The sequence below is a fragment of the Molossus molossus genome, unplaced genomic scaffold, assembly GCF_014108415.1.
Source record: "Molossus molossus isolate mMolMol1 unplaced genomic scaffold, mMolMol1.p scaffold_m16_p_7, whole genome shotgun sequence".
Classification (NCBI taxonomy): domain Eukaryota; kingdom Metazoa; phylum Chordata; class Mammalia; order Chiroptera; family Molossidae; genus Molossus; species Molossus molossus.
In genome coordinates, this window is record NW_023425401.1 from 97,686,267 (window position 1) to 97,712,831 (window position 26,565).

Below are 26,565 nucleotides of genomic sequence, written 5' to 3' on the forward strand. Positions count from 1 at the left end.
TTTAGAGCAAAACTTCTTCCTGATTCAAGGTCATGAATTGCATTTAATTGCCACCTCCCTTCATTCTTTTAACTTGGAACAGCTGCTCAACTTTATCATTCCCAGCGCTGGCATGCTTGGGGGCTGTGGGCCACGACAGTCACCTGAGGAGCGTATGAAAACATCAGCTTCTGGTTCGGGGTTGGTCTTTGTTGTCAACCTCAGGTCATCCTGGGGTTGGTGAGTGATCTGCAGACCACACTTGGCAACTCACCACTTCGGGAGTTACAGTGAGAGTCGGTGTGACCCAGCCCATCCAACCCTTATTCACCCTGAGTAGCTTTCTTGTCCAAGTTTTCTTTCAATAATGGTCTGTTACTTAAACAAAACAAACAAACAAACAAATGTTTGACAGCCATTAGCTGTAGCATAGGAACCAGGTTCTAACGGGACATACATGACTTCCAGTGAATTGGCCCCTGACTACCTCTCCAGTTTTATCTCCTGCGATTGATTCTCTGCATTTTACTTAACACCTTAGCAAAGATAAATGTCCTGCAGCCTCAAAGGACATCTCACCTCCTTGCCTTTGCTCATGCTGTCATCTCTGCCTGCCGTATACCTCAGCCTCTCTTAGCTGCTCATTTAAGGAGTAGGTATCAAAGTTTAATGAGACTCATATACAGTTTATTACAGTAAGAGTGAGATAGATTGAGTGATAATGATATGCACAAATTGCTCTGGTTGCTCAGAGAGGGATCTAATCCAGCCTGGAAATCTCAGGGAATGTTTTCTTGAAGGAATTGATCCTTAAATTATGGTGGAGTCTTAACGGATAAATTAGGCATGTAACAGGGAGAGGAGAATCACTTCCTTGAAGTCTTAAAAGATTGTTGTCAGTGGTTGTGTGATCTTATATGCAAAGTATTTTCTTACTTGGCATGCAGTGTGCCTGGGACTAGAGATACCTCATTCTTTGGACTTCGGTCATCTCTTACCAGTGTTTATTTTACTCAGAAGAAAACTTCTTCATAGAAAAGACAGAAACAATTTAAGAGCTCAGGGATTCTGCTCTTTGTCATCCATCAGGATTTAAAAATAATCCCAGCAGAACAAATCTAAACATTCTTTGGTATATTTTCATTCTGAATAGCTAAGCAAAATTTATTTCTTGTTTTCAATGTTTCTTCTTATCTTAGTTCTTTTAACCTTACTGACACTATTCTTCTGTGTCCCAGCCATTCTCTTATATTTAGTCTTTATTACATAGTCTCCTTTCCATCTTTGTTTATGTTCTTTAAAAAATCTGATGTTTATCTGCTTCCCAGAGGTCTCAAGTTATACTGTGCAAAAATTGTGCTAGACACTGGGAAATATCTATACAATGGGAAATAAAATATAGTCTGTGCTTAAGAAGCAGAGAGAATGACAAACAGGAAAACAGACAATGGAAATATAATGGGATGAGTACAATTTATTGTGCTATTATGGAATTATATAGGAGTCGTTTGGGGAGATAGAGGAGAAGCAGAGGTTTCTCAGAAAGGTCACTTAGGATTTATAGGGGCCTAATAAATGGTCTGCTTCTTTACCAAGTTCTGAATCACTAAGAATTAAAACAAAAGAGTAAGACAAACAAAACACTGGCAAACTAGATCTAGCAACATATAAAAAGGATTATACACAAGGAACAAGGAGGATTTATCCCAGAAATGAAAGGCTGGTATAACATATGAACATTAAACAATGTAACGCAATGGTCCCTCCTCATACAGTTTTGTTTCCTGCTGTTTCCATTACCCAGTGTCAACTGCAGTCCTAAAATATTAAATGGACATTCTAGAAATCAACCCTTGATGAGTTTTAAATCTCAAGCTGTTCCGCGTAGTCTGATGAAATCTCGCACCGTCCCGCTCCGTCCCACGTGGGATGTGAAGAACCCTTTGCCCGGCGTCTCCTTGCTGTGCCCCTACCATCAGTCCCTTAGCCGTCAGTCATCAGACCCACTGCCGGGGTATCGCAGAGCTGTGTTCAAGTCACCCTTCTTTTACTTACTGATCACCCCAAAGTGCAAGAGTAGTGAGGCTGGCCATTTGCATTGGCCAAAGAGATGTGGCCGAGTACTTCCTTTAAGTGAAAAGGTGAGAATAGTACAGTAAGGTATTTGAGAGGAAACGCCCACCTTCACATAACTTTTACTACAGTACGTTGTTATGAGTGTTCTATTTTATTATTAGTTGTTAATCTCGCACTGTGCCTAATTTATAAATGAAACTTCATCATAGGTACGTATGTGTAGGAAGAAACAGTATATATTGGTGCTATCTGCAGTTTCAGACGACCACTGGGGGTCTTGGAACAGATCCCCCGTGGATAAGGGGGGCTGACTAGTCTACGCTGTTTCTCTAAAACTGGTGGTCTTTGAAGAGTCCCTAAGGAGTATAGAAAAGGATGAATGAACTGTACCTAAGTTGTTTGATATTATGCGTAGATTATGACAAAAACTATCCAGTAAAAACAGTTACCTTTGGGGATAAATAAGACTGACTCAGAATTCAAAAATGTGTCACCAGAAAAGGGCAACCAAATAAAACACACTAAAAACTAATTTATTTGAAATCCACCTTCAGTTTAAGTTCAAATGACCTCTGTGCTATGAAAACATTTCCCTCAACCCGGCCGACATGGCTCAGTGGTTGGACATTGACCCTACACCAAGAGGTCGCTGGTTCGATTCCCGGTCAGGGCACATGACCAGGTTGTGGGCCCAATGCCCAGTGAGGGGCATGCAGGAGGCGGCCAATCGATGTCCCCTCTCATCAATGTTTCTCCCTTTCTCTCTCTCTAAAAATCAATAAAGAAAAATAAACAAATAAAAACATTTCCCCGAGAAAGAAGTTTAACTTACGGTGATGTCCAGTGTGCTGTAGTGTAAACACAACGGACATGTGGGCATGGAGACCTTACTTGAGGAATGTAAAGATGCAAAGGGCCTGAATGTCAGAAAGCTAGTCTACTACTCAAGTCCGTAGATACAAAGTGGATAGATATTTCTGCAGAGCTAGAAATGAATTCCTTCCAAGTCTAGAAATCTGATGTTGCTAATAAGTATTCCATGATCAAACTCCTTTATCGACAGGATATCTAGCTTGATGGCCTCGTATCAGGCTGCCACCAGCGGGCCGTGTGATGTGGGCTTCATAAGAGGAGACCTGCAAGTCAAAGAGAATTTGATTTTGAATGTGATCAGTTTATCACAACATAAAAGAAAAGAAGGGGCCCTGGCCGGTTCGCTCAGTGGTTAGAACGTCGGCCCGCGGACCAGAGAGACCCGGGTTCGGTTCCCGCTAAGGGCACGGACCTCGGTTGCAGTTTATCCCCGGCCCGGGTTGGGGTTGTGTGGGTGGCAGCCAGTCAATGTGTCTCTCTCACATTGATGTTTCTCTCTCTTTCTTCCTCCCTCTCTCCCTCCCGCTCTATCTAAAGACAAATGCAAAAATGTCCTTGGGTGAGGATTTAAAAAAAGGAGAAGAAAGGAAGGGTGTCCTGAGGCTGCAGGCAGTCAGAGTATTTGGGGGAAGGAAGCACAGAGCAGAAATATCCTCCCTTATCATGGGACATAAAGAAACATATAGTAAATATGCGTAATGTCTGTTTTAAAAGCCCTAGTGCATTTACATTCAATTTTTAAAGGTTATATATTTATGTCTTAAGATAACACAATAATATGGCTTATAAAATTTAAATATCCAATGAAGGGTTAACATCTGTATATATTGTTACACAATTTGTTTAATTTGTTCTGTTAATTACTGTAACTACCACTGTTAACTAATCCTATTGTTTTGCTTAAAAGTGTTTATGTAGCATAAGAGCAAATAATACCAAATGATATATAACTTAAATAAACATCTATCTTATGTTAAAATCATAATACATGTGTGTATAGTGATTTATTACGTGTTATACTATTTTTTGGGGGGGGTGTGGATTGGCATTCTAAAAAGTCAGTTATGTAACTACACATGCAGATGTCCTTTGTAGACCCTAACATACATACAGTTCTCAGTTTTTGACAGTTATTAGATAGGTATTTCCACTGTTTGCTATTCCGTTGAAACACTTTAACTAAAAGGCTTCCAAGTGAAATGTGTACTCACGTATTTCATATGTCTGGATGAGACAATGGCAGATTAATTGAAGACAAGCTCAATTAAGTTAGCCATTAAATATATGAATGAGATAATTGTCAAGAAAGTAAAACAAGTTTTGTTAATCAAGTTTAGAAATTTTATGGTGTATTTTCTTTCTTAGTGAAGATGCCTGGACAAGCCCCTTCCTGTCTTCTAAAAAGATACATGAGGTAGGAAAACAACCACCTTACTCCTTTTCCTCTGTTTTATAAGGTTTTGATTTTGAATTAAAGCAACAGGTAAAAGTCACTATTTGATAACAATTGCTAATTGGATGTCTCCTTATGTCTACATAATATCGGTGACTAGGTCAGTTATATATATAGGAGTGCCCATATGATGCATTTTGAAGGGTTCTGAAATTTCAATATCCCCAAACTATCCTCAATGGATGCCTTAAAGTCTACAGTTAGACATTTATTTCTATGCACTTGCCATCGCATTATCTGAGTTTCTCTTTTTTTTTTAATCCTCAACCGAGGACATTTTTCATTTTTTGTTCAGATAGAGTAAGAAGGAGAGAAAGGGAGAGAGAGAGAGACACACATCGAGTGGCTGCCTCCCGCACAACCCAACCAGGGCCGGGGACAAACTGCAACCGAGATACGTGCCCTTAGCGGGAACCGAACCCGGGTCTCTCTGAACCGCAGGCCAACGCTCTAACCGCTGAGCCAAACCGGCCAGGGCTGAGTTTCTCTTTTGAAAAAAAATATTTCTGGGATAAGGTATTATTTAACACTTTAGAGTGCGTGACTGTTACGTTTTACTATCTGTAATAGCAATTGGAGCACTGGTCTCGTAGGGATACTACTACTACCTAAAAACTGAAAAAGGAGTAATAGAAAGAAAAGTCAGGAATAAGAGATAAACTGGGTAGTTGTGTCTGAACCAATAATTACTAGCTCCCTTGGCAAGTTTCCCTGTTCTCAGGAACAGTATAAGGAACAACCATCTGAACCGGGGAACAGGTGAGTACTATAGGCAGGTATGTCTATTCAGAGGGAGCATGGTGTACCCTTTTCCTTCCCTGGCCTCTCCTCTGGGAACTTGGTTTCTATTCAATAAAATAGGTTCCACTGAAATATGTAGAGTCTCCTACCCAAAAAACTTTAAAAATTAGGTTAGAAACCATCTTGAGCATACCTATACTTGGATTGATTTAAACTAAGACTTAATTTTTTTAAATATATTGTTTGTCATATCTATGGAAAGAAATCAAATGATATATCAAGATAAGAGAAAGTAATAGAAAAAGTACTAAAGTTAGAAGATGTGAATTCTAGACCTGCCCCTTTCTCATATTAGCTATTTGATCTTGAAAACAAGTAGCTTAATCTCTCTAATTTTCTCACGTTCTCTTACATTCCCTCTCTGATGTAAGATGGGAGGTGTTGGCCATCTGCCAATATGGCAGGACTGGTGAGAGCCCCCAGAAAGATAACATCTGTGAGGCTACTTTACAGACTGCAAGTTGTTATCTACGAACACAATGTGGTGTTACATTTCTCTTGATTAGATGGTTCACTGTTGACATTGAAATCAGAATACCCGCTCTCTTTCAGCTCCCAAAGTATGATTCAGAGGCTTAACAGAGACCAACAAAGGCATTTTTTAGAAACCCCCACTAAGAGACCAATCCAGGAACTAATTCAGCCCCAAAGCGCTGATTTGTATGGTAACTGCTTCAAAGTGACATCCTTGAAGTGTGCTGTAAGCGAACAAGCTCCCAGTTGGACTGAGAAGACAAGGATACCAACAGAAGGTTTTCTTTATTTTTATTTTAGAATTGTAATAAATACAAATGTGGCTTTCACTGTATCATCCTTAATAAATCCTATGAAATGGGGAATTTGGGGAACTGCTTTTATAAACAGAAATGATTAATAGCCAATTTATTCCCGACTCTGAAAAATACTTGCCCTATTTAATCTTTATATGAGTTGAATACAGACGACAATTATTTTAGTTTAACATAGCCTTGAAAAAAAAGTCTATTTAATTGACTTATTCCCAATATCTCCTTGGGTTTTTTATTACTTTTTTTTTTTTTAGTTGTACCAAATCTTCTTGTTATTGATACCTGTTAGTACCATAGAATAAAGAGCAATGAACTGCTGATACAGCATGGATGACTCTCAGAATCCCTGTGCTAAGTAAAAGAAGCCAGACACAGAAAAGTAAATATTACATCACTTGTACTTATTCATCAAGACAGATTATTTAGAAAGTAGGAAGCTTTTCTTATCTATCCCTAAGTATTTCTTAAAGTCCCTCTTCTGCATTAAGTACCCTGCTTTATCCCTCTAGAAATGTACTCTAATTGATGCTTTACTTCTCTCTCTGGTCCTGTTAGCGTATTCAAGACAAGGACTATAGTTTTCATTCCTATTTACCAAACCAAGCATAATGCCAGGTACATGATGAGCATTCAGTGAAATGTTTGTTTACTGGCCTAGGAAGGGCTCCTCAAGAAACTGTAGATGAGTTCATTTCAGTTGCTGGCATGGCCAGAGACTGTGATACACACCCTCATTTGTTACCGTTCGAGTCCAGCTCAGTTCAGTGAGTACTTAAGCCACTGTTTCCTTCCTTTTCTTTTCTTTTTTTAATACGTTTTTATTGATTTTTTTAGAGAGAGATAGAAACATCAGTGTGAGAGAGCAACAGCGAGGGCTGCCTCCTACATGCCCCTGCTGGGGATCCAGCCTGCAGCCTAGGCGCGTGCCCTGACCAGGAATCGAACTGGGACCTCTCCGCCCGTGGGAGGACGCTCAGTCCACTGAGCCACACCCGCCAGGCTATTTCCTTTCTTTTTTTTTTTTTTCAATCCTCACCCAAGGACATTTTCCCATTTTTGGTTGAGATAGAGTGTGAAGGAGAGAAAGAGAAAAAAAACATCGATGTGAAAGGGACACACCAAGTGGTTGCCACCCGCACGACCCAACCAGGGCCGGGGACAAACTACAACCGAGGTACGTGCCCTTAGCGGGAACCGAACCCAGGTCTCTGGACCGCAGGCCAATGCCCCTACCGCTGAGCCAAACAGGCCAGAGTTATTTCCTTTCTTTTTAATAAAAGCCAATTCCTTTTTTCAAAAAGCTTTACTATGGGAATTTCAAACATAAAAGTAGAGAGACTAGAATAATGAACCCACAGGTATCCACCACCCACCATTAATAGTTACCAACATCGGGCTATTGTTTCATCTATATTCCCACCATTATTTTTTTTGCTAAAGTATTTAAAGCAAATTCATCAAATCATATCATTTTGCCCATAACTAGTTCAATGTAGGTCTCTAACAAAGTGAACATTTTTTTTTTCAAAGCCTAATGTATTTCTTGCTTTTATTCTAAGCATATTCTACTTTTCTCATTCTGTCTACATGACAATGTAGGCATTACAATTGTAAGTACTGCTGCTATATCCTTCAAAATGTCGACTGGGCTTCCTTGATGCTCTACTCGGGGTTCTTCTTCCCCTTCTCCCTATATACTGAATTTTTAAATTGTGTTAAAATACACAAAATATAAAATGTACCATCTTAACTGTTTTTAAGTATAAAGTTCAGTTGTGTTTCATACATTCACATGGCTGTGTACACAATCTCTAGACTCTCTTCATCTTGCAAAACTGAAACTCCATACCCATTCCACAACTCCCCTCCCGGGCTCCTGGCAACAGTCCTAATTTTTACCTATATGACTTTGACTGTTTTAGGTAGCTCATATTAATGGCATCAAATATTTGGAAGAAAAGTCAGTCTTTGCCTGGCTTAATGTCCTCAAGGTTCATCTGTATTGTAGCAGGTGTCAGCTTCCTTTGTTTTTGAAGGCTGAATAATACCCCATTGTATGTATTTACCACATTTTACTTATCCATTTATTTGTCAGTGGGTACTTGAGTTGCTTCCACCTTTTGGCTCTTGTGAGTAATGCTGCTATAAACACGCGTGTACAAATAACTTTTTGAGACTCTGCTTTCAATTTGGGGGGCATTTATCCAGAAGTGGAATTGCTGGCTCATAAGTTAGTTCTATTTTTAATGTCTGAGGCCCTGCCATGCTGTTTTCCACAGGAGATGTACCACTTTGCATGCCCACCAGCAGTGCACAGGCGCTCTGATTTCTCCACATCCCTGCCAACGCTGGGTTATTTTCTTGGTTTTTGGATAGCAGCCATCTTAATGGGTGTGGAATAGAATAAATACTGTTTGAATAGACTTTATTTTTAGAGTGGTTTGATAAATACTTATTTAAAATGTTGCACTTCTATTATCACAATGAAGGAAACAAATCATTCCTTCATATTATCTAGCAGAGAAGGGATCTCTGGCATGCCCCTCCCGTGGTTTTCCTCATGTCTCCATCCTTCTGTTTTCTCAGATTAGAAGTTTTGGACCCACCACTGATTCTTCTTCTCTTACCCCACATCCAATTCACTAGAAAATCCCCAAATATATCTAGGATCGCTCCCCCATATCCTTCTCATCCTTCTGGCCATGGTTACCACCCTGGTCCAAGCTACCATCCTCTCTCCTGGAGTATTTCACTCACCTTCCAAGAGATAAGGTTAAGATTTCAGTAACCTTGCTTGTCCAACCTTGCCCCTATTTAATCTATTCTTAACTCAGCAACCAGCATGATCCTGTTAAAGCAAAGCTAAGCCGTGACACTCCTCGCTCAGAGCCTTGCAGTTTCTCCCCACTGCACACTCAGTGAAGATCAAAGCCCTCAGGATGCCCTCCGAGGCCCTGCGTGAACTGAGACCGCGTTAGACCTGCCTGCGCTCTTATCTCTTTCCCTGAGCTCATTCTCTTCCGCCTCTGTGCCCGTTGGTGTTCATGAACACACCACCATGCTCCCTGCTCGGGCCTTTGCACGTACTGTTCCCCTTGCCAAGAATGCTCTCTCCTCCGACGGCAGCTTGACTCACTCCCTAATTCCTTTGACATGTAAGCATTACAGGGAAGCCTTCTCGGAACTTTGTAAAAACAGAATCAACCTTTCCGCAGGAATTCTCTGTTCCTTTTCCCAGCTTTATTTTATCCCATAAACTTTATCATTCTCTAACATATTATATATTTTACTTGTTTATTTGCTTCTTTTCTGACCCTGTAATTGAAGAATAAGCTTCAGAGGGGTAAGAATTTTCAGATAGAATCCTTGGCGCATAAGGCTCAATAAGTAATTGTTGAACCAATTCAGTCTCTATAGCTATATCTGTTTTTGTGGTTGCCCCCCGCCCCCCAGACCTGCGTCTCAACCTGAAGAGCAAAATGAGACAAGCTACACCCTTCCGAAGCAAGAAGACTGGTGTAAATTGGACAGATGATGAAAAAAGACTCTACAGGGATAAAAGAATAGCTCAAACTGAAGAAATATTGCGGTATTTGATCCCGATCATAGACAGCACTAAAATGGTGCAGACCACTCAGATAAAACAGACATTCAGTCCAAGAACCAGCTTCCAAATCCAGCATCAGTAAGTCGATACAGTTTTGTCATTCTTAGCTATTTAATACCTTCTTTTTTTTAAGGAAGCACGACTAATTAGGTCGTTGTCCTAAGGAAGAAACATAGCTCTGAGAATTGGTGGCAGCTGCACCAAGGGGACAGGGACAAAGGCCCAGAGCCATGAGAACGCGTTGGCTATGTGAAGGAGTAAGTCCTCCGGCCTTTCTGACGGTGTATGAAACCACTCATTAATTTGAATCTATGAAGAAAGTATGCATTAATAAAGTATGACCATAGCCTGACTTGGAATTTATCAGGTGGGTTTAAACTTTATAATCCTCGGGGGCAACCAGAATTAGAAGTACTTTAACTTGAGTTACTTCAGCTTATTAATAGAGGAAAACAGAAAGGATAAGATAAGATTTCTTTTAAGATTAAAAAATAGAACCAATACTTAGGCCAAAAGGAAACCTATATAAACAAAAATAAGACAACCACAAGCTGAAAATAATAAATGTAGCCCTGGCCAGTTTGGCTCAGCAGTTAGAGCATCAGCCTGCAGTCCAGAGAGACCCGGGTTCAGTTCCCGCTAAGGGCACGCACCTCAGTTGTAGTTTGTAGTTTGTCCCTGGCCTGGTTGGGTCGTGTGGGTGGCAACCACTCCCTGTGTCCCTTTTACGTCGATGTTTCTCTCTCTCTCTCCCTCCCACTCTATCTGAACAAAATATCAAAAATGTTCTTGGGTGAGGATAAAAATAATAATAATAATAATAATAATAATAATGATAAATTTAATAATAATATCAACAAACTTTGAAAAAATACTTTCTATGTGCTAGGCACAATTCTGTGTTTACACACACACACACACACACACACACACACACACACACATTTTACATTCTATACCTGAGGAAACTGAAGTACAAAGAAGTTAAGTAATTTGTCCAAGGTCATGCAGCCAGTAGGTAGCAGAATTGGATTCAACCCCAACTAGACATTCTGATTCCAAAGTCTTTTATCACTATGCTTTGACATTTCTCTTTATAATATAAATAAAAAGCAGAGGACCGCCCTGGCCGGTTTGGCTCAGCGGTTAGAGCATCGGCCTGCGGTCCCGAGAGACCTGGGTTCGGTTCCCGCTAAGGGCATGTACCACGGTTGCAGTTTGTCCCCGGCCCTGGTTGGTCGTGCGGGTGGCAGCCACTCGATGTGTCCCTTTCACATCGATGTTTCTCTCTCTCTTCCTCTCTCCCCCTCCCACTCTACCTGAACAAAAAATGGAAAAATGTCCTCAGGTGAGGATAAAAAAAAAAAAAAAGCAGAGGACCAATATATTTACTATTCAGAGATAGCCCACAGATCAATGACAAAATTATGAATATTTTGATAAGAAAATGGGCAAAGTCTATGAAGCAGAAATTTGCAAAGGAAAAAAAAACATGGCCAATGAACATTTTTAAATGTCCTATCTCATTTAAATCCAAAGAGTGCAAATTAAAACAATAATGAAATGCTATTCATTTTTGCCTCTCAATGGAATAATTCACTCACTAATTCTTAAAATGTAAACTTAAGAGTTTCTGGAAGACAATCCAACAATATAAATAAAAAAATCCTTAACATGTAATTCATTTTGATAAAAAGTTCTACTTTTTAAAATTGATCCTAAGGAAAAAATAAAACCTAGGTAAGGGCTAAAATATTTTTTTAGTGATGTTATTTTTAGTATTGTTTATAAGAACCAAAGGGGGGGGGCAATTTTGAAAAAGAAGGATAAAGTAGGAAAAAAATCAGTCTATCTGATTTTAACACCATTTATATAGCTACAGTAATCAAGAGAGTGTAGTATTGGAGGAAGAATAGACATGTGGAACCAAATAGCCCAGAAATAGACCCATACAAATAAGCTTGACCAATTTTGACAAAAGTGCAGAAGCAATTCGATGAAGGAGAGAGAGAATTTTCAACCAATATTGCTAGTACAATTAGACATCCATAGACCAAAAGAATGAAACTTGACCTAAACTCATTTCTTATACAAAAAAACAAACCAAAAAACACCAACAAAATGGATCATGGACTTACCTGTACAACATAAAGCTTTTAGAAAAAAAAATAGGAACTCTCATCATCTAAAGTTGCCCTTCAAAAGACCCACTTGAGAGGATAAAAAGACAAGCTATAAAATAGAAGGAAATATTTGCAAACTGCAAAAACGAGAGACTAGTATCTAGATTATAGAAGTCTCAAAATGTAACAGTAAGATATTTCATTCAGAAAATGAGCAAAACATAGGAACACATTTCACCAAACAGAATACATAGATGGCATGTAATCACACAAAAAATGTACCACATCATGAGCCATGAGGGAAATGCAGATTAAAACCACAATGAGATAGCTACACACTATCAGAATGACTAAAATGAAAAACAGTGATAACACTGAATGTAGATGAGTATGCAAAGACATCGGATCGCTCGTACGTTGCTGTGCAATGTAAAGTGGTACAGTCACTCTGGAAAACAGTGTTACAGTTTCTTTGTCTATAACTAGAACTACCATATGACCCAGAAGTTGCTCTTCTGGGCATTGATCCCAGAGAAATGAAAACTTATGTTCACACAAAAACCTGTACACGAATGTTTATAGCAGCTTTATTTGTGACAACCACAAACTGAGGACAACCCACATATCCTTCGACGGAGGAATTATTAAACACACTGTACACCCGGGCTGTGGACTCTACTCGGCAACAACGAGTGAACGGCTGATACACAGAGCCACCCGGATCAATCTCCAGAGGACTGTGCTGGGTGAAAGAAGCCAGCCCCAGAGGTTACACACCTATGATTCTGCTTATAGAATATTCTTGAGGTAACAAAATTATATAATTTAGACAACAGGTTAGTGATGGCCTGGAATTAAGGAGGGGGGCTGGGCAAGGAGGAAAGTCGATATGTCTATAAAGGGAAACATGGAGGGAACTGTTCTGTACCTTGACAATCTTATTCACTATATCCTGATTATATTATTGTACTTCCCAAATTAAAGTTTTAATTAAAAATATAGTTGGGCCTGGACAGTGTGGCTCAGTGGTTGAGCATCGACCCATGTACCAGGAGGTCACCAGTTCGATTCCCGGTCAGGGCACATGCCCAGGTTGTGGGCCTGATCCCCAGTGGGGGGCGTGCAGGAGGCGGCCGATCGATGTTCTCTCTCATCGATGTTTCTGTCTCTTTCTCCCTCTTCCTTCCTCTCTCTCTAAAAATAAATAAAAAAATATATTGGGATTTTGTGATAAAAAATGAAATTCTAAAGAAAACTGAGAGACTTGAAGTGGCTGCAACTTGGAATATACAAAACCTCCCTCTCTTGAGGAAAACTACCCCTTCTTGGACTTACAGTGATCTCTTTACTGACCGTAGAAACAAACATACAGTGTGTACAGTGAGTCCATTCTAATAGAATAAACAAATTAGATTTGTGAAAATGTAGAGAACATTTCCTTCCACTCGATGTGTAAGTGAGGAACTGAGGCCCAGATAACTGTGATATCAGAGAGCCTGGGGTCAGGGCAGGTGTCAAACAAACATAGCCTGAGACATTTAGAAACACAGAACTGGAGTAATGCTGTGAATGACCAGAGGTGCAGAGGCAAAAGTCTTCAGGGAGGATGAACTCACCAAAGGGAAAAAAATAGACTTATACTATTACAAATACCTCAGATACCTGCTGGACAAAAACTCATGCATTTTATTTCTTTTCTAGACTAAATCCAGCTACTTATGTAAACATAAAGAGATACAGCGCATCTTGGGCACCTCCCAGACACCCCCCTTTTATAAGCCAAAGGAACCGTTTGGTAAACTCTTCAGAATGGCTCCAGTCTGTGTCCCAGAGGTCACGCGAAAGCTTGTCACCCCTCAAAGGACACAAGAAAAGGCAAACTCGTTCTCGCATCAAGGCCATGAAGACTAAAGACATGAGACCCAGCAGCAGCAGGTGGGAGACCGCTTCCTCCGGTTTTGAGAAGGATGCGCATATTATCAGAAGCAGCAAGAGTTTTGGAGCTGAAGACTCGAACCAGCAAAGGTCCACGCAGATGACACCCCATCTAACTCTGAATAAGGATGAGCAACCAAATCAGAATGACGGACAGCCCACCTTCCATTTGAAGTTCCGAAGGCCGAAGTAACCTAGCTTTGTGCTGCTCTGAAAAAGGAAGAAAGATGACATTTGCTTACATATTAAAAAGAAAAGAAAGAGAAAAAACAGCCCTCCCCATCTCTCGGTCACTGTTTCTCCCCTACACGTATGAAACCACAGGTTCTAGATCCCCACCTTCTTTCGTGGAAACAGCTTTCAGAGACAGAACAAGAAACCCAGTCCTGGCTGGTGCTCAGTGGTTAGTGCGTCAGCCTGCGGACCAGGGAGTCCTGGGTTCGATCTTGGCCAAGGGCATGTACCTTGGTTGCAGTTCGTCCCAGGCCCTGGTTGGGGTCGTGTGGGTGGCAACCAATCGATGTATCTTTCTCACATCGATATCTCTCTCTCTCTTTCTCTCCCCTCCACTCTGTCTGAAGATAAATGTAAAAATATCCTCAGGTGAGGATTTAAAAAAAATAGGAAAAGAAAAAAAATCCAGAGAAAACATAGAAGATTTAAAATTTTCTTAGGTGTTTATATTTATTTTTTGTCAAGATGGGGGAAAAAAAAATCTCTGAACTTTTGATTTCTTTCACAATGATGTATTCATACAACACCAAAAAAGCTAAGAACTCAGGAAGGAATGACCTGTACTGTCACTGACTTTAATGTCCCTACCAGGCACTTGAATGAATCAGTCAACAAACATTCCCCGAATTTCTGTTATATCTGTAAAGTGCTAGAAACCACTGGTGATTTTAAAAAAGACATAGCTCCCCACTGGAAGATTACTACATAACTGTATATGAAAAGCATGCGTGGCTGAACAATTACAGAAGACAGTGCATAGTAAAGTGCTAAGATTCAAACAATTAGAACAAAACACTATGTATTAAAAGAGGCTAATTGCACAGAGCAAAGGTGTGGCACAAAATGGCACTGAAATGCCTAGATTAGGGTCTTAAGTAGTCATTTTACTTCTCAAGACGTAGCTGCAATGTGAACGATGAGACCGCAGTTTCCTTCAGAGCCGGTGAGTGTACTGCTCCCGCCGCGTGTTCACGTGGAAGCGAGTGGAGCACCCCCCAGACTGTCACCCATCAGACAGTGAGCTGGGGAGATCCCCGCAGGACACCGCAGGGAAACGGGGATGTCAAGTGAATAAGGCAAAATGGATGTGGTAGTGAGAAAAGAGCATTAACCTGGCCTGAACCGCAGGTCAACAACGGCGTCCATTATGGGAGAGGCCGAGAAGAATGAGGATCAGGCAGGAGAGGTACGTTAAAGGCACAGGCCACAAGCCTAATTAGGTCACGGCAGCAAGATGGGCCTGGAAAGGCTGCGGTTGGGTAGTCTACTCTCAACAATATTTTCAGTAGCCAAGGAGGGTTCAAAGAGAGCTCATTGGGATAGTAAAGAGTAACACTTACGTTTTTGTTTGTTTTTTTAATAGACTTTATGTTTTAGAGAAGTTTGGGGTTCATAGCAGTATTGAGCAGGAGGTACAGAGATTTCCCATGTACTCCCTGGCCCCCACATATGGAGAGCCTCCCCAGGATCACCATAGCCCATCAGAATGATGGTACATTTCTCACAGCTGATGAACCTACATTGATACGTTGTTAGCATCCAAAGTCCATATTTACATTGGGGTTTACTCTTGGTGTACATTCTATGGGTTTGGACAAATGTATAATGAAATATATTCATCATCATAGAATCATACAGAGTGGTTTCACTGCCCCAAAAATTCTCTGTGCTCTACCTTCTAACCTTTGGCAACCACTGATCTTTATACTGTCTCCATAGTTTCGCCTTTTCCAGAATACCATATAGTTGTAATCATATAGTAGGTAGCCTTTTCAGACTGGCTTCTTTCACTTAATAATATGCATATAAATTCTATCACTTTTTTAATGGTTTGATAGCTCATGTTTTAGTGGTGAATAGTACTGCATTGTCAATAAAATTTATAATCTACCAATGTTAAGGAAAAAAAAGACACGAAGACTAATGTCAGAAATGAAAGAAAGGCCACCAATACTGATCCTACAGACATTAAAAGGATAAAAAGGAATATTATGAATAGTTCTCTGTGCACAAATTTGATAACCTAGGTGAAATGGACCAATTCCTTGAAAGACAAAATCTGCCAAAATTTATACAAAAAGAAATAGACAATCTGAATAGGTCTACACCAATTAAAGAAATTGAATCAATAAATACTAACTTGTCAAAAGACCAGGCCCAGATGGGTTCACTGGTGAATTCTACCAAAAATTAAAGACATTTATACCAATTCTCTACAATCTCTTCCAGAAAATAGAATAGGGAATACTTCTTAACATATTCTATGAGGCCAGCATTACCTTAATACTAAAACCAGACAGATATCACAAAAAAAGGAAATTTACAGACCAATGTCCCTCATGAATATAGATGCAAAATTTTTCAACAAAATATTAGAAAATAGGATCCAATAATGTATAAAAAAGAAGTATATACCACATCAACTAGGCTTTATTCTAGGTATGCAAGGCTGGCTCAATATTTAAATATCAACCCATCACATCAACAGATAAGGAAGAAAAATGATATGATCACATCAATAGATGCAGAAAAAGCACTTGACAAAATCCCACACTCATTTAAACACCTACCAAAACATCTACAGCTAACATTGTACTTAATGATGAGAAATTATATGCTTCCTGCTAAGATCAGAAACAAGGCAAAAGTAAATGGTATTGTGTTTTCATTTTCAAATTCCAATATTCATTGCTTGGTACCTAAGATAGTGATTGACTTTTGTATGTTAACTTTGTATCTTGCAACATTGCTATAATTGCTTATTACTTACAGCAGTCTATTTTGTTTTTGTTTTTGTTTTTGGTTGCTTGGGATTTTCTACATAGACAATCCTGTTCTCTGTGAACAAATATAGTTTTACTTCTTCCTTTTCCAGGCTGTATACCTTTTATTTCTTTGTCTTATTGGATTATCTGGGACTTCCAGTATGGTGTTGAATAGGAATGGGAGAAGGGACATTTTTGCATTCTATATTCATTGAATTCTATGTCTGCAAAAGAACAAAGCAAAGAATTGAGGTGCTACTGTGAAAGGACTGAGTATCTGCTATGACCCCATCCTCTGTGCAGACACGACCCAGATTCTTCATCATCCTTGGCTCCTTACACGTGGCAACAGTGATGCCTGGTGGAGCCTGGGTTCTGGAGTTGGCACCGATGCTACTAAGGCAGAAAGGCTTTCGTACGATGGAACAAAAGACACACCCTAACTCTGGGGCTGTTATCCTGATGTCATTAAATTGCTCTCTTATAGCCCTGGCCAGTTTGTCTCAGCAGTTAGAGCATCGGCCCATGGACCGGAGAGTCCCAGGTTCGGTTCCTGCTAGGGGCATGTACCTCGGTTGAAGTTTGTCCCCGGCTCCAGTTGGGGTCATATGAGTGGCAGCCACTTGATGTGTCTCTCTCACATGGATGTTTCTCTCTCTCTCTTCCTCCCTTCCTCCCTCCCGCTCTATCTGAAGATAAATGCAAAAATGTTCTCAGGTGAGGTTAAAAAAAATTAAAAATAAATCGTTCTCTTATAATTAGGCTTTAAGATAAAAAATAATCTGCCCGCCACCACCAAAAAAGTTATGTTTCAGTTTTACCCCAGAAGGGTGAGCACCCTCTCTGCATATAAGAGGAGTTTGCTTAAGTCATTTTTTTCTCCCAAAACAAAGATCTTCTTTACCATAGTTAGATTCTTGACTCTCAGAAACATGTTATAAACTCTCAATTGGCAATTTCTCTTTGACATAAATTGTAAACAGTGATCACTTTACTCAGAATTTGGCCATCTTCGCCCCTCATCACCAAGCCCGGTAAGAGTTTCTGTTCCCCACATGCACAGGAGGACCATTGGCCCAAACGGTGGTGCCCTCCGGGACCCTCAGACCGGCCTCTGCCGACTGTTCATCCTTTCTCCCAGGGGCTGTGTGAAGAGAACTGTTTGTGGCAGGCCCTGCGGGTAGACCACAGAGGCTGTGGCCTGGGCCTGAGTGTCCTAGAGAGATACTGGGGGCGTGAGGTTTTGTTTAAAGAAACAACAGGTGGCAAATCCAGCTGGGAGAAGCACACAGTCCCTTTGCGGAGGTAACCACCATTCTGAAGGTAACTGCCGAGGACGGGCCACATCCTGGCCACAGAGCCTGGGTCACTGAGTCACGCCACCTGAGAACACTTGCACTGCACTATGACCAGGCTCCACTGAAAATACATGAAATATTAAGACATCGACAGTTCGTCTTGATGTCTCCTGAGTTCTTATCATTGACAACCTGATCGGTGAGGTAGTACCTTTGCTTCTCTGTCCCGGCTTGTCTGCACTGACCAAACACAGGCTCAAGCCCGCCTGCAGGGAGGGACGTCCCTGTAACCTTTGTAAACAGGATCCGGCTGCAGCTACAAAAGGAAATTCCGGTCAGAGGAAGGAGCCTCACCCGGGAACGTGGCACAGGAGTCCTCTCGGGCAGCATGCCTCACCGTCGAGGCCTCACATGCTGTGTGCAGAGAATAGGTCACACAGCATGACGATCCTTTCCGCCTCTAGTTCTGTGTAGTGTCCGGTGGGGCCTAGAGTAGCCAGAGCTCGTGGGCTATCCCCTCTGCCCGCCTTTCTGTCGCCCCGGGGCGCAGGTAATATCGCTGTCTAAGTGTGCAGGCAGAGAGCACAACAGCGAGTGCGGCGCTGTATTCGGCCAGGCCCCACTGGCCCCGCCCACTGATGCTCCGGCCGGTTGCCAGGCACTTGTGTGCACAGCAGTCCACAGGGCCCCAAGCAGGCAGTCTTGGTCCCCAGGGTACTAACAACCAGCAGCCGAGCTTCGGTGCCCTTGGAGCCGGGGAGGGCCGTCAACTGCCACCACGCCACCTGTCCAGCTTGTCCTCGAGCCGGGCTCTGGTGATGTTAGCTGACCGCTGGGGACAAAGCCCTGTGGGTTTCCCTTCTGTGTCTGCTGCTGTGTTTTGTTTTGTTTTTAGTCAGAAGCCAACATACTTTTAAGGTGGAATAAAGAACACACCAAATGCGTTTCTGCCCAGCTTGAAGAATATTTTGTCGATGAAGAGATTAAAGGGTTTCCACAGAGCCTATGATGCCCTCAGGTCACCTGTCATAGAAGACATAATGGCATTGCCAAGGACAGACGTCAGTCAAAGGTGGATCAAAAGCCTTCCAATCCCAACTAACTAATGCCAAAGGCATCTCAGGGAGAAAAAAAAAGTAGAACAACTTTCGAGGGAAATAATGCATGATTTGGAGGAAAACACTCATCTACAGGAGAGCCCACTTTCCCCAAGACAATGGGGGACAGAAAGAATGTGAGAACTGAAGGACCAGGAAAACCTGCTTGGAAAGTAACACACATGAACGAAACAGGCTGTAAATGATTAAGAGAGCCCCTGGAGTCTCTGACTGAAACCCTGCTGCAGGCTGCAAAGGTACGGATCATTAAAGATGAGCACGCAGATGATGGCACCTCCCCTCCCAAAGGGAGGAGGGTTATGTCCTGAGGCCAGAGATCCAGGGTCACATGCTGGTTCCATTCAGATTTCAAAGCAGCCAACCCTGAAGGTTCACACCCGCTGTAGGACATCTGTTTTTTGTTTTCTCTTTTTAAAAGTAATTTAGATTGACCTCTATTTAGTTTAACTGCTGTCACTGAATTGTATTCTTTGTTTGCTCTTAATGATGTTTGGTAGAATTTTAATTCCAAAGAGGGTTTTAAATATAGGTGGTTTTAATCGAATTACAATACGTTATTTCCATCTCATCAAGCACCCTAGAATTTGTGTTGTGTTTTAACTATTATTTTAAACCACCACTGACATTTTACAAAACCAGGTGGAGATATTTGAAACCAAAAGAGACGATTTCAAGGTATCTGTTATTAGAAACCTGTAAAAGCAGCTTAATATTTATGTCAATAAACCTTTTTGGTTTTAAGAAAACAAAACACCAAACAACAACACCTGCCACCCACTGCCAGGAAGAATAACACAGCTAGTTTATTTTTTAAAAAGTCTCTGGAAATTATCCTAAGGACATACAACATATGAAGAAACATTCGATCTAGAAAATCTACGAAATCTCAGTAAGAGCAGTGAGAGTCTATGACATGTGGCCCGGAACACAGGGGTCACACTCCCTCACCCTTCTCCCACGAGGGGCTGGCTGCTAGCATTTCTCAGGTCCTGCCTCTACATTGCAGAGGCTAAATTCCAGCCAAGCGCAGCCGAGAAGTCAGGGCCTCCCTTCCTCCACCCAACCAGATGACAAAGATTCTTCCCAGAATCACCAGGCCAAGAAAAACAGATCTCTGTCCTTTGCCCGAGCTTGGTCATGGGTGAAGGCTCCGTGTAGGGCGAGGCAGACTGAGAAGACCAGAAGCCACTGCCCCACTCAGCACCTTGCTCAAAAGTAGTGTCACTTCCTGGGTGCGGAACCTTTTTTCCGCCGAGGGCCATTTGGATATTTATTACATCATTCGCGGGACATACAAAATCATCAACTTAAAAATTAGCCTGCTATGTTTGGTCAGGCTCATTTGGTGGGGCGTGTGATGTCGGCCAGACGATCCCCACCGCGTGAGACAGGCGCTCTCTCCCTCCGCTGCACAGCTCAGGTGTCTGGCCCCCCAGGAGAGACATGCCCTAAAAACAGAACTCTGATGTTCTCCCCACACAAAAGGACTTGCTTGGAACAGAGCATGGGGAAGTTTAAAACTAAGGGTGTTGTCAAAAGAGATGGAGATTTGGGTGGCAAGCAAGTAAGAGGAGGCTGATAGCTTGGTAAGAGCAACCAGCTTAGCCAGAGGCTCTGTTGCCAGAGGGGACCAGTCAAAGAGACAGAATAGCCCACCTAAGGTTTTTTAAAAAAGATTTTAAATGTCCAGTTCAAATGGCAAACTGGACACATTTAATTTTGCTCCTCAAAAACCCACTGAAATAACATTTTTATTTATGTATTGGCTGATTGATTGATTTTAGAGAGAGAGGAAGGGAGAGGGAGAGATAGAAACATCGATGAGAGAGAACATCGATTGGCCGCCTCCTGCATGCCCCCCACTGGGGATCGGGCCCACAACCTGGGCATGTGTCCTGACCGGGAATCGAACCCATGACCTCCTGGTGCATGGATCAGCCCTCAACCACTGAGCCACACTGGCCAGGCAACATTTTTATTTTTTTAAGACAAAGCTGCAAGGATGAAATTGGAGAGGAGACTCTTTTGGAAGCTACATAGCAAAACGGCTTCAAACTTCTCACCAATAGCATGGAAGCTGGATGGCATAGAAAGAACAAGGCTTTCACAGTTATAAAGGTGAATTATTTTTAACCTAAAATTCTACACTCTATCTAATTTTGACAAATCATGTTTAAAGGTAGAGAAAAACTCTAAGTCAACAAAAGCCTTTGATGCCTGAAATCGATCCAACATGGGATAGAGGCCAAGGGAACCCCCAGAGCGTGGTGGCGGAGATTCCCCAGTGACCCTGTCGGGTGGCAAGGCCCTCGGCCCAGGCTGGCGCCGGTTGGGAGGCACTGGGGTAGCCTTTCTCAGGAAGAGATAACAAACTAGCCATACGAATTTCTTGAGAAAAAAAAAAAGATTTGATGAAGGTTTGAGCGTTGGATTACTATTAAGTACATTGAAATCCGACCAAACAAAAGATTTTTTTTTTTTTATCCTCACCCGAGGATATTTTTCCATTTTTTGTACAGATAGAGTGGGAGGGAGAGAGAGGAAGGGAGAGAGAGAGAGAGAGAGAGAGAGAAACATCGACGTGAAGGGACACATCGAGTGGCTGCCACCCGCACGACCAACCAGGGCCGGGGACAAACTGCAACTGAAGTATGTGCCCTTAGCAGGAACCGAACCTGGGTCTCTCCGGACCGCAGGCCAACGCTCTAACCGCTGAGCCAAACTGGCCAGGGCCAAACAAAAGATTAAGGTAACTCTCTCTAAGGCAGACAGGAAAGAAGAAAAATCATAATTTTTCACATGGCTCGGCTACTGTGTATAGTATTTACGTAATTACTATTATAGACACTGAGTGTCGATTTACTCAAACTTATAACCAGTTTGGAAGGAGGAGGGAGATAGGACGTGACATGGAGTCGGGGAGAAGAAAGATAAATTATCTTCTATAATTGAGAGTCAGATTTTACCCAAAACTGAAAATTCAAGAAGTACCAATAGAAGCATGTTATTTAGAGAACTGAAGTAAGTACCTAAAGAATCGGTTGAAACAGGTGAAAATCCTGGCCTCTGGAGAAGAAAGGCAGAGTGTGGGATGGCTACACTCTTTAAAAATGAATATGCATTATAATTTTTAATAAAATTTTAAAATATATATTCCCATCTCTTCTAGATTGCGTCCCTTCACCCACCTGTGTTCTGTTTGCAGTGTAACAGTTTGCATTAGTGCTGAAATGTTAATTTTGTCTCTGCCTTGAAGACATTGTTATGAAGGCTAAACTAGATATTTTGAAATCATGCTTTTAATAATAACAGCTACCGTGCCCTTGGTGTGGCTCAGTGGTTGAGCGTCGACCCATGCACCAAGAGGTCACTGGTTCGATTCCCGATCAGGGCATATGCTCGATCCCCAATGGGGGGCATGTAGGGGGCGGCCAATGTTCTCTCTCATCGATGTTTCTATCTCTCTCTCCCTCTTACTTCCTCTCTCTCTAAAATCAATAAAGAAAAAAAATAATTTTTTTAATTTAAAAAGAGAGAGAAACAGCTACCATTCCTGTGTGCCCAGTACTGTACTGAGCATATGCAAACATTATCTCCCATTTCCACAAGAGCCATGCAAAGTAGGTTTTGTTTTCACTTTGCAGATGAGACACTGATGCCCAGAGAGGTTAAACAATTTGCTAATCTCTAGCAGAGCCCCCTGATACCAAGGCCTCTACCCTCGCTTTCTCTTAGGTTACATCAACGCTTTCTAGGGTTTGAGTTTAAAAGAACCGCAAAGGGGGAAAAATGTAGCCGATCAAAGAACTCACTTTGGGGGAGGGGAAGAGAAACCCTGAATGATCCAGTAATATTATAAGGTAATAACTAAGCTTAACCCAACTTGGAATTTCCAAATGGTCATGTGAGCAAAGTAAGCAGTTTTTAAACTCTGGCTAGGATCCCCGGTGATTTCCAAATAAAAGCCTCGTTCTGCTCTTATTTTGAAAGAGATGTCCCAGCTGCTCCAGCTTGGACGCCCCCATGAGAATCCCTTGGGCCCAGAGAAGCCCAGGCATCCTACAAAGTTAATTTCTGAAAAGTAGGGGACAAAATGGTATGGCTGCTTCCCAGTGAGTGACCTGAGTCTGGGAGCTTGGATCAGAGGACCGTGAAAGCCCCTTCTAACTATGACTCCTGGCTGGGTTTCTCTTGGGGTTTAAATCATTCGGAGGTTTGAGAACGTCTCGATCAGTTTCTTTCCTGGAATTGTTGTGTGATACAGTCAAGACACTTACCTGGTCTTAAAGTCAGCTGGTTGGCTGGCTCCAGTTTGGGGAAAGTGCGTGATCGGGAGCAGCAGCACTGTTTATACGCCTGCTTTCTGAGAAGTCACAGCCACGATCAGCAAGTTAAGAAATGAAAGTGAAATCAGCTGAGAGTGACCTCAGCACAAATGGACCAAAGTTCAGAGAGCTGTTTACTTAGGAGGTACTTCTCCTTGCAAACGCAGGCTGGGCACTAGCTCAGGACGCTCCGGGGCTGCCAGTTCGGGCTCCGCAGCCCCGCTTCTGGAGCCTGACCTTAGCGGCCAGCCAGAAAGAACAGTCACCCGACCCGAGTGCCTGCTCCTGTGTTTTATGAGTGTTGCTGTGGGTTCTGCATCTTCTTTGGGTGAGTACCGACCCTGCAGACCAGATGCCTGCCACTCCGTAACATGAGCCTGTTTTCTTCTGGGACATTTCACTCCGTGCTCCCTGCTCGCCTCCCCTCCCTTCAGCATCACCCTGTGTAGCTCTGGCCTCCGAAACAGTGAGGGTAATGTCAGGACCACTGGCTAGAAACACGGGTGACCACGGGTGGCAGGGGCTGGCAAAAGTCTGAACAGACATCTGGGGAGGTGGATGGTTCACCAGAACAAGGCGGACAAACGGACTCAGTCCTAGACTGTTACTCAAAGGTAATGACAGAAGCACAGCAGATGCTGGAAACACACCTTGTGGATTAAGGTTGTCCCAAAGACCTGTGTTCTTGACTCAGAAAGAATATCACAGGGGCTAAGGCAGTCTCAGTGCCGCCGTGATTAGACTCCACAGCTTCTCAGCCTTGATGGCAACTCATGGTGAGATTTAGGTATGTTGGTGCAGATCGTCAAAGGTGTGTGTGTGTGTTTAATGTGGGCTGTTCCCCTAGGAACTTTCATTATGCTCTTCACCTGTAAACTCAAAGGCTTCTCTGAGAAATGGAGAAAAATACATGTATATGTATGATCCCTTTTTCCCTTCTTCCCTGCACCCACCTCTCCAGAAGTCCTGGGTCTCAGAATCAGTTCATGTGACATTCTGCTTTCAATTTGCATATATTTTCCTTTCTCCAGGTTCTTTCCAGTGTACTCCCTGATCTAAATACTGAGGTTGTTTATGTTTATTCGTTGTATCACTGCACTTTTTAAATAAATATAACACGAAATTCTGGAAATGTTTTTAATGCAAAAAGAAGAGAGCAATTGCCTATAATGCCATATCCAGAGAGACTTCGTTTTCCTAACGGCTGCATAGAGTTTCGTCATCTTGCGATGTCTTAGTTCTGAGGCCGAGCATTTACATTGCTTTCCATTTTTTGTCCAAGTAATGCTGTGATGAAGGTGCCTGTGTAGGAATCGTTGACTACGTTTCTGATTGCTGCCTTAGGATAGACCTTAAGACCAAGAATTACTTGGCCAGAAGATGTGACTACTTTCAGGATTGTTAATACGTACCGCCAAATAGCTTCCAGAAAGTTTGTCAGGATTTCCACGTCCACCGTCACTGGATGCCAGTGCCGGTCCTACCGCGCTCTCGGTACCGCGTGTTTTAATCAGCTGTTCTGATGAAGCGCATGGGTGATTTTCCTTGGCATGTCTTTGATTACATTCCCTGAGGTCCAGACTTCTTCAAGTTAGTGAATGTGATACAGTGATTTCTAATATACATATTTGCTCTCCGTCCCTGTTTCTGGCACAGAGCTCCTAAAAACTTAGAATTTCCCAAGTGATAATACAGAAAGAGGTGTTTTATTTATCCACAGCAAACCCTTTTCAACCACATCTGAGTTTATGCCAATGAGATTTCTGGTTGCCAGGGAAAAAAAGCATGTGATTAGAGGGTTGGCGCTTTAGCCCCGCCCCCAACCTCAAGGGAGGTGAGATTGGCTGCAGATGGAGTCAATCACCAACTGGCCAGTGATCTAGTCAATCATGCCTATGTAATAAAACCTTCATAAAACTCCCTGAAGTACAGGGTTCGAGAGCTTCTGGGTTGGTGAGCTCGTGGAGGTGCTGGGAGGGTGGCATGCCAGCTCCATGCCCTTTCGCCTCATACCTTTCCCTGGGCATCTCTTCCATCGGCTGTCCTGAGTTGTGTCCTTTTATAATAAATTAGAACTCTAGTAAGCTGTCTTTTCGAGTTCTGTGAGCCACTCAGCAAGGTAATCAAACCCAAGGATTAGGTCATGGGAACCTCCCAATTATAGCCAGTGAGTCGGAAACACAGGTGATCATCTAGACTTGAGATTAGCACCTGAAGTGGAGGGTGGTCGGTGGAACTGAGCCCTTCACTTTGTGGGATCTGATGCTACCTCCAGGCAGATGGTGTCAGAATTAAGTTAAACTGCAGGACATCCAGAGAATAGTCTCGTGGACAAAACCCTTACACCTCTGGTGGAGAGGACAGAGAATTGAAAACATTTTATTTATTTATTTTTTTATCCTCACCCGAGGACATTTTTCCATTTTTTATTCAGATAGAGCGGGAGGGAGAGGAAGAGAGGGAGAGAGAGAGAAACATCGATGTGAAGGGACACATCGAGTGGCTGCCACCCGCACGACCCAACCAGAGCCGGGGACAAACTGCAACTGAGGTACGTGCCCTTAGCAGGAACTGAACCTGCGTCTCTCTGGACTGCAGGCTGACACTCTAACCGCTGAGCCAAACCGACCAGGGCTGAAACCTATTCTTAAATGAAGCACGTGTTTAACATCCTTCCTCTAAAATTATTACGCCAGCCCTGGTCGGTTTGGCTCCGCGGTTGAGCGTTGGTCTGTGGACCAGAGAGTCCTGGGTTCGGTTCCTGCTAGGGGCACATACCACCAAAAAATAAAAAGAACTAAAAGTAAAATTATCACGCCATTTCTATCATGTATTAACTTCATATGAATGGCTTTTCGGAGACAGTCTGCTCTCCTGAGCCGGCCTTCCAGGACCCCTGCCATTCTGCTGTGTTTGGCCCAACTTCCCATCCAGTTATTTCTAGAAATCTACCTGGGAGCTGGAGACTGTGATTACGTGACCCTAGCCAGCCTGCCGTAGGCCTCCAAATGATACATCTGAAAGTGGATTAATAAATATAACATTTTTGGAAGCTTAGTCCAAAAATATTGGCTAGTATATTTTCATTAGCAACTACGATTTTTTTCTTTTTTTAATCCTCACCTGAGGATATTTTTTTCATTTTTGTTCAGATAGAGTGGGAGGGAAAGAGGAAGAGAGAGAGAGAGAA

At 42.3% G+C, this 26,565-nt stretch overlaps 2 protein-coding genes and 1 long non-coding RNA gene across 4 annotated transcripts in view; 2 read left to right on the forward strand and 1 right to left on the reverse strand.

The window, feature by feature from the left end:
• AGBL3 (ATP/GTP binding protein like 3) overlaps nt 1-13,840 on the forward strand; it is a 63,437-nt gene extending 49,597 nt beyond the window's left edge. The window contains exons 16-19 of the mRNA XM_036246404.1: nt 4,294-4,342; nt 5,735-5,934; nt 9,424-9,655; nt 13,402-13,840. Of these exons, the coding sequence (XP_036102297.1) occupies nt 4,294-4,342; nt 5,735-5,934; nt 9,424-9,655; nt 13,402-13,828 (908 nt within the window). The 3' untranslated portion in view covers nt 13,829-13,840. The remainder of the gene's footprint in view (nt 1-4,293; nt 4,343-5,734; nt 5,935-9,423; nt 9,656-13,401) is intronic.
• On the reverse strand, nt 1-23,432 carry LOC118619759. 2 transcript variants are annotated; one of them, XR_004957316.1, is made up of 4 exons: nt 23,328-23,427; nt 13,798-13,845; nt 2,888-3,191; nt 1-143 (listed from the first exon to the last, which is right to left on the reverse strand). It is a non-coding gene; the product is annotated as an uncharacterized LOC118619759 (long non-coding RNA). The 2 variants fall into 2 exon arrangements; XR_004957315.1 differs by lacking the exon at nt 13,798-13,845 and having other exon boundaries at nt 23,328-23,432.
• TMEM140 (transmembrane protein 140) overlaps nt 23,349-26,565 on the forward strand; it is a 17,488-nt gene continuing 14,271 nt past the window's right edge. The window contains exon 1 of the mRNA XM_036246406.1: nt 23,349-23,703. The gene's annotated coding sequence lies outside the window, so the exon portion shown is untranslated. The remainder of the gene's footprint in view (nt 23,704-26,565) is intronic.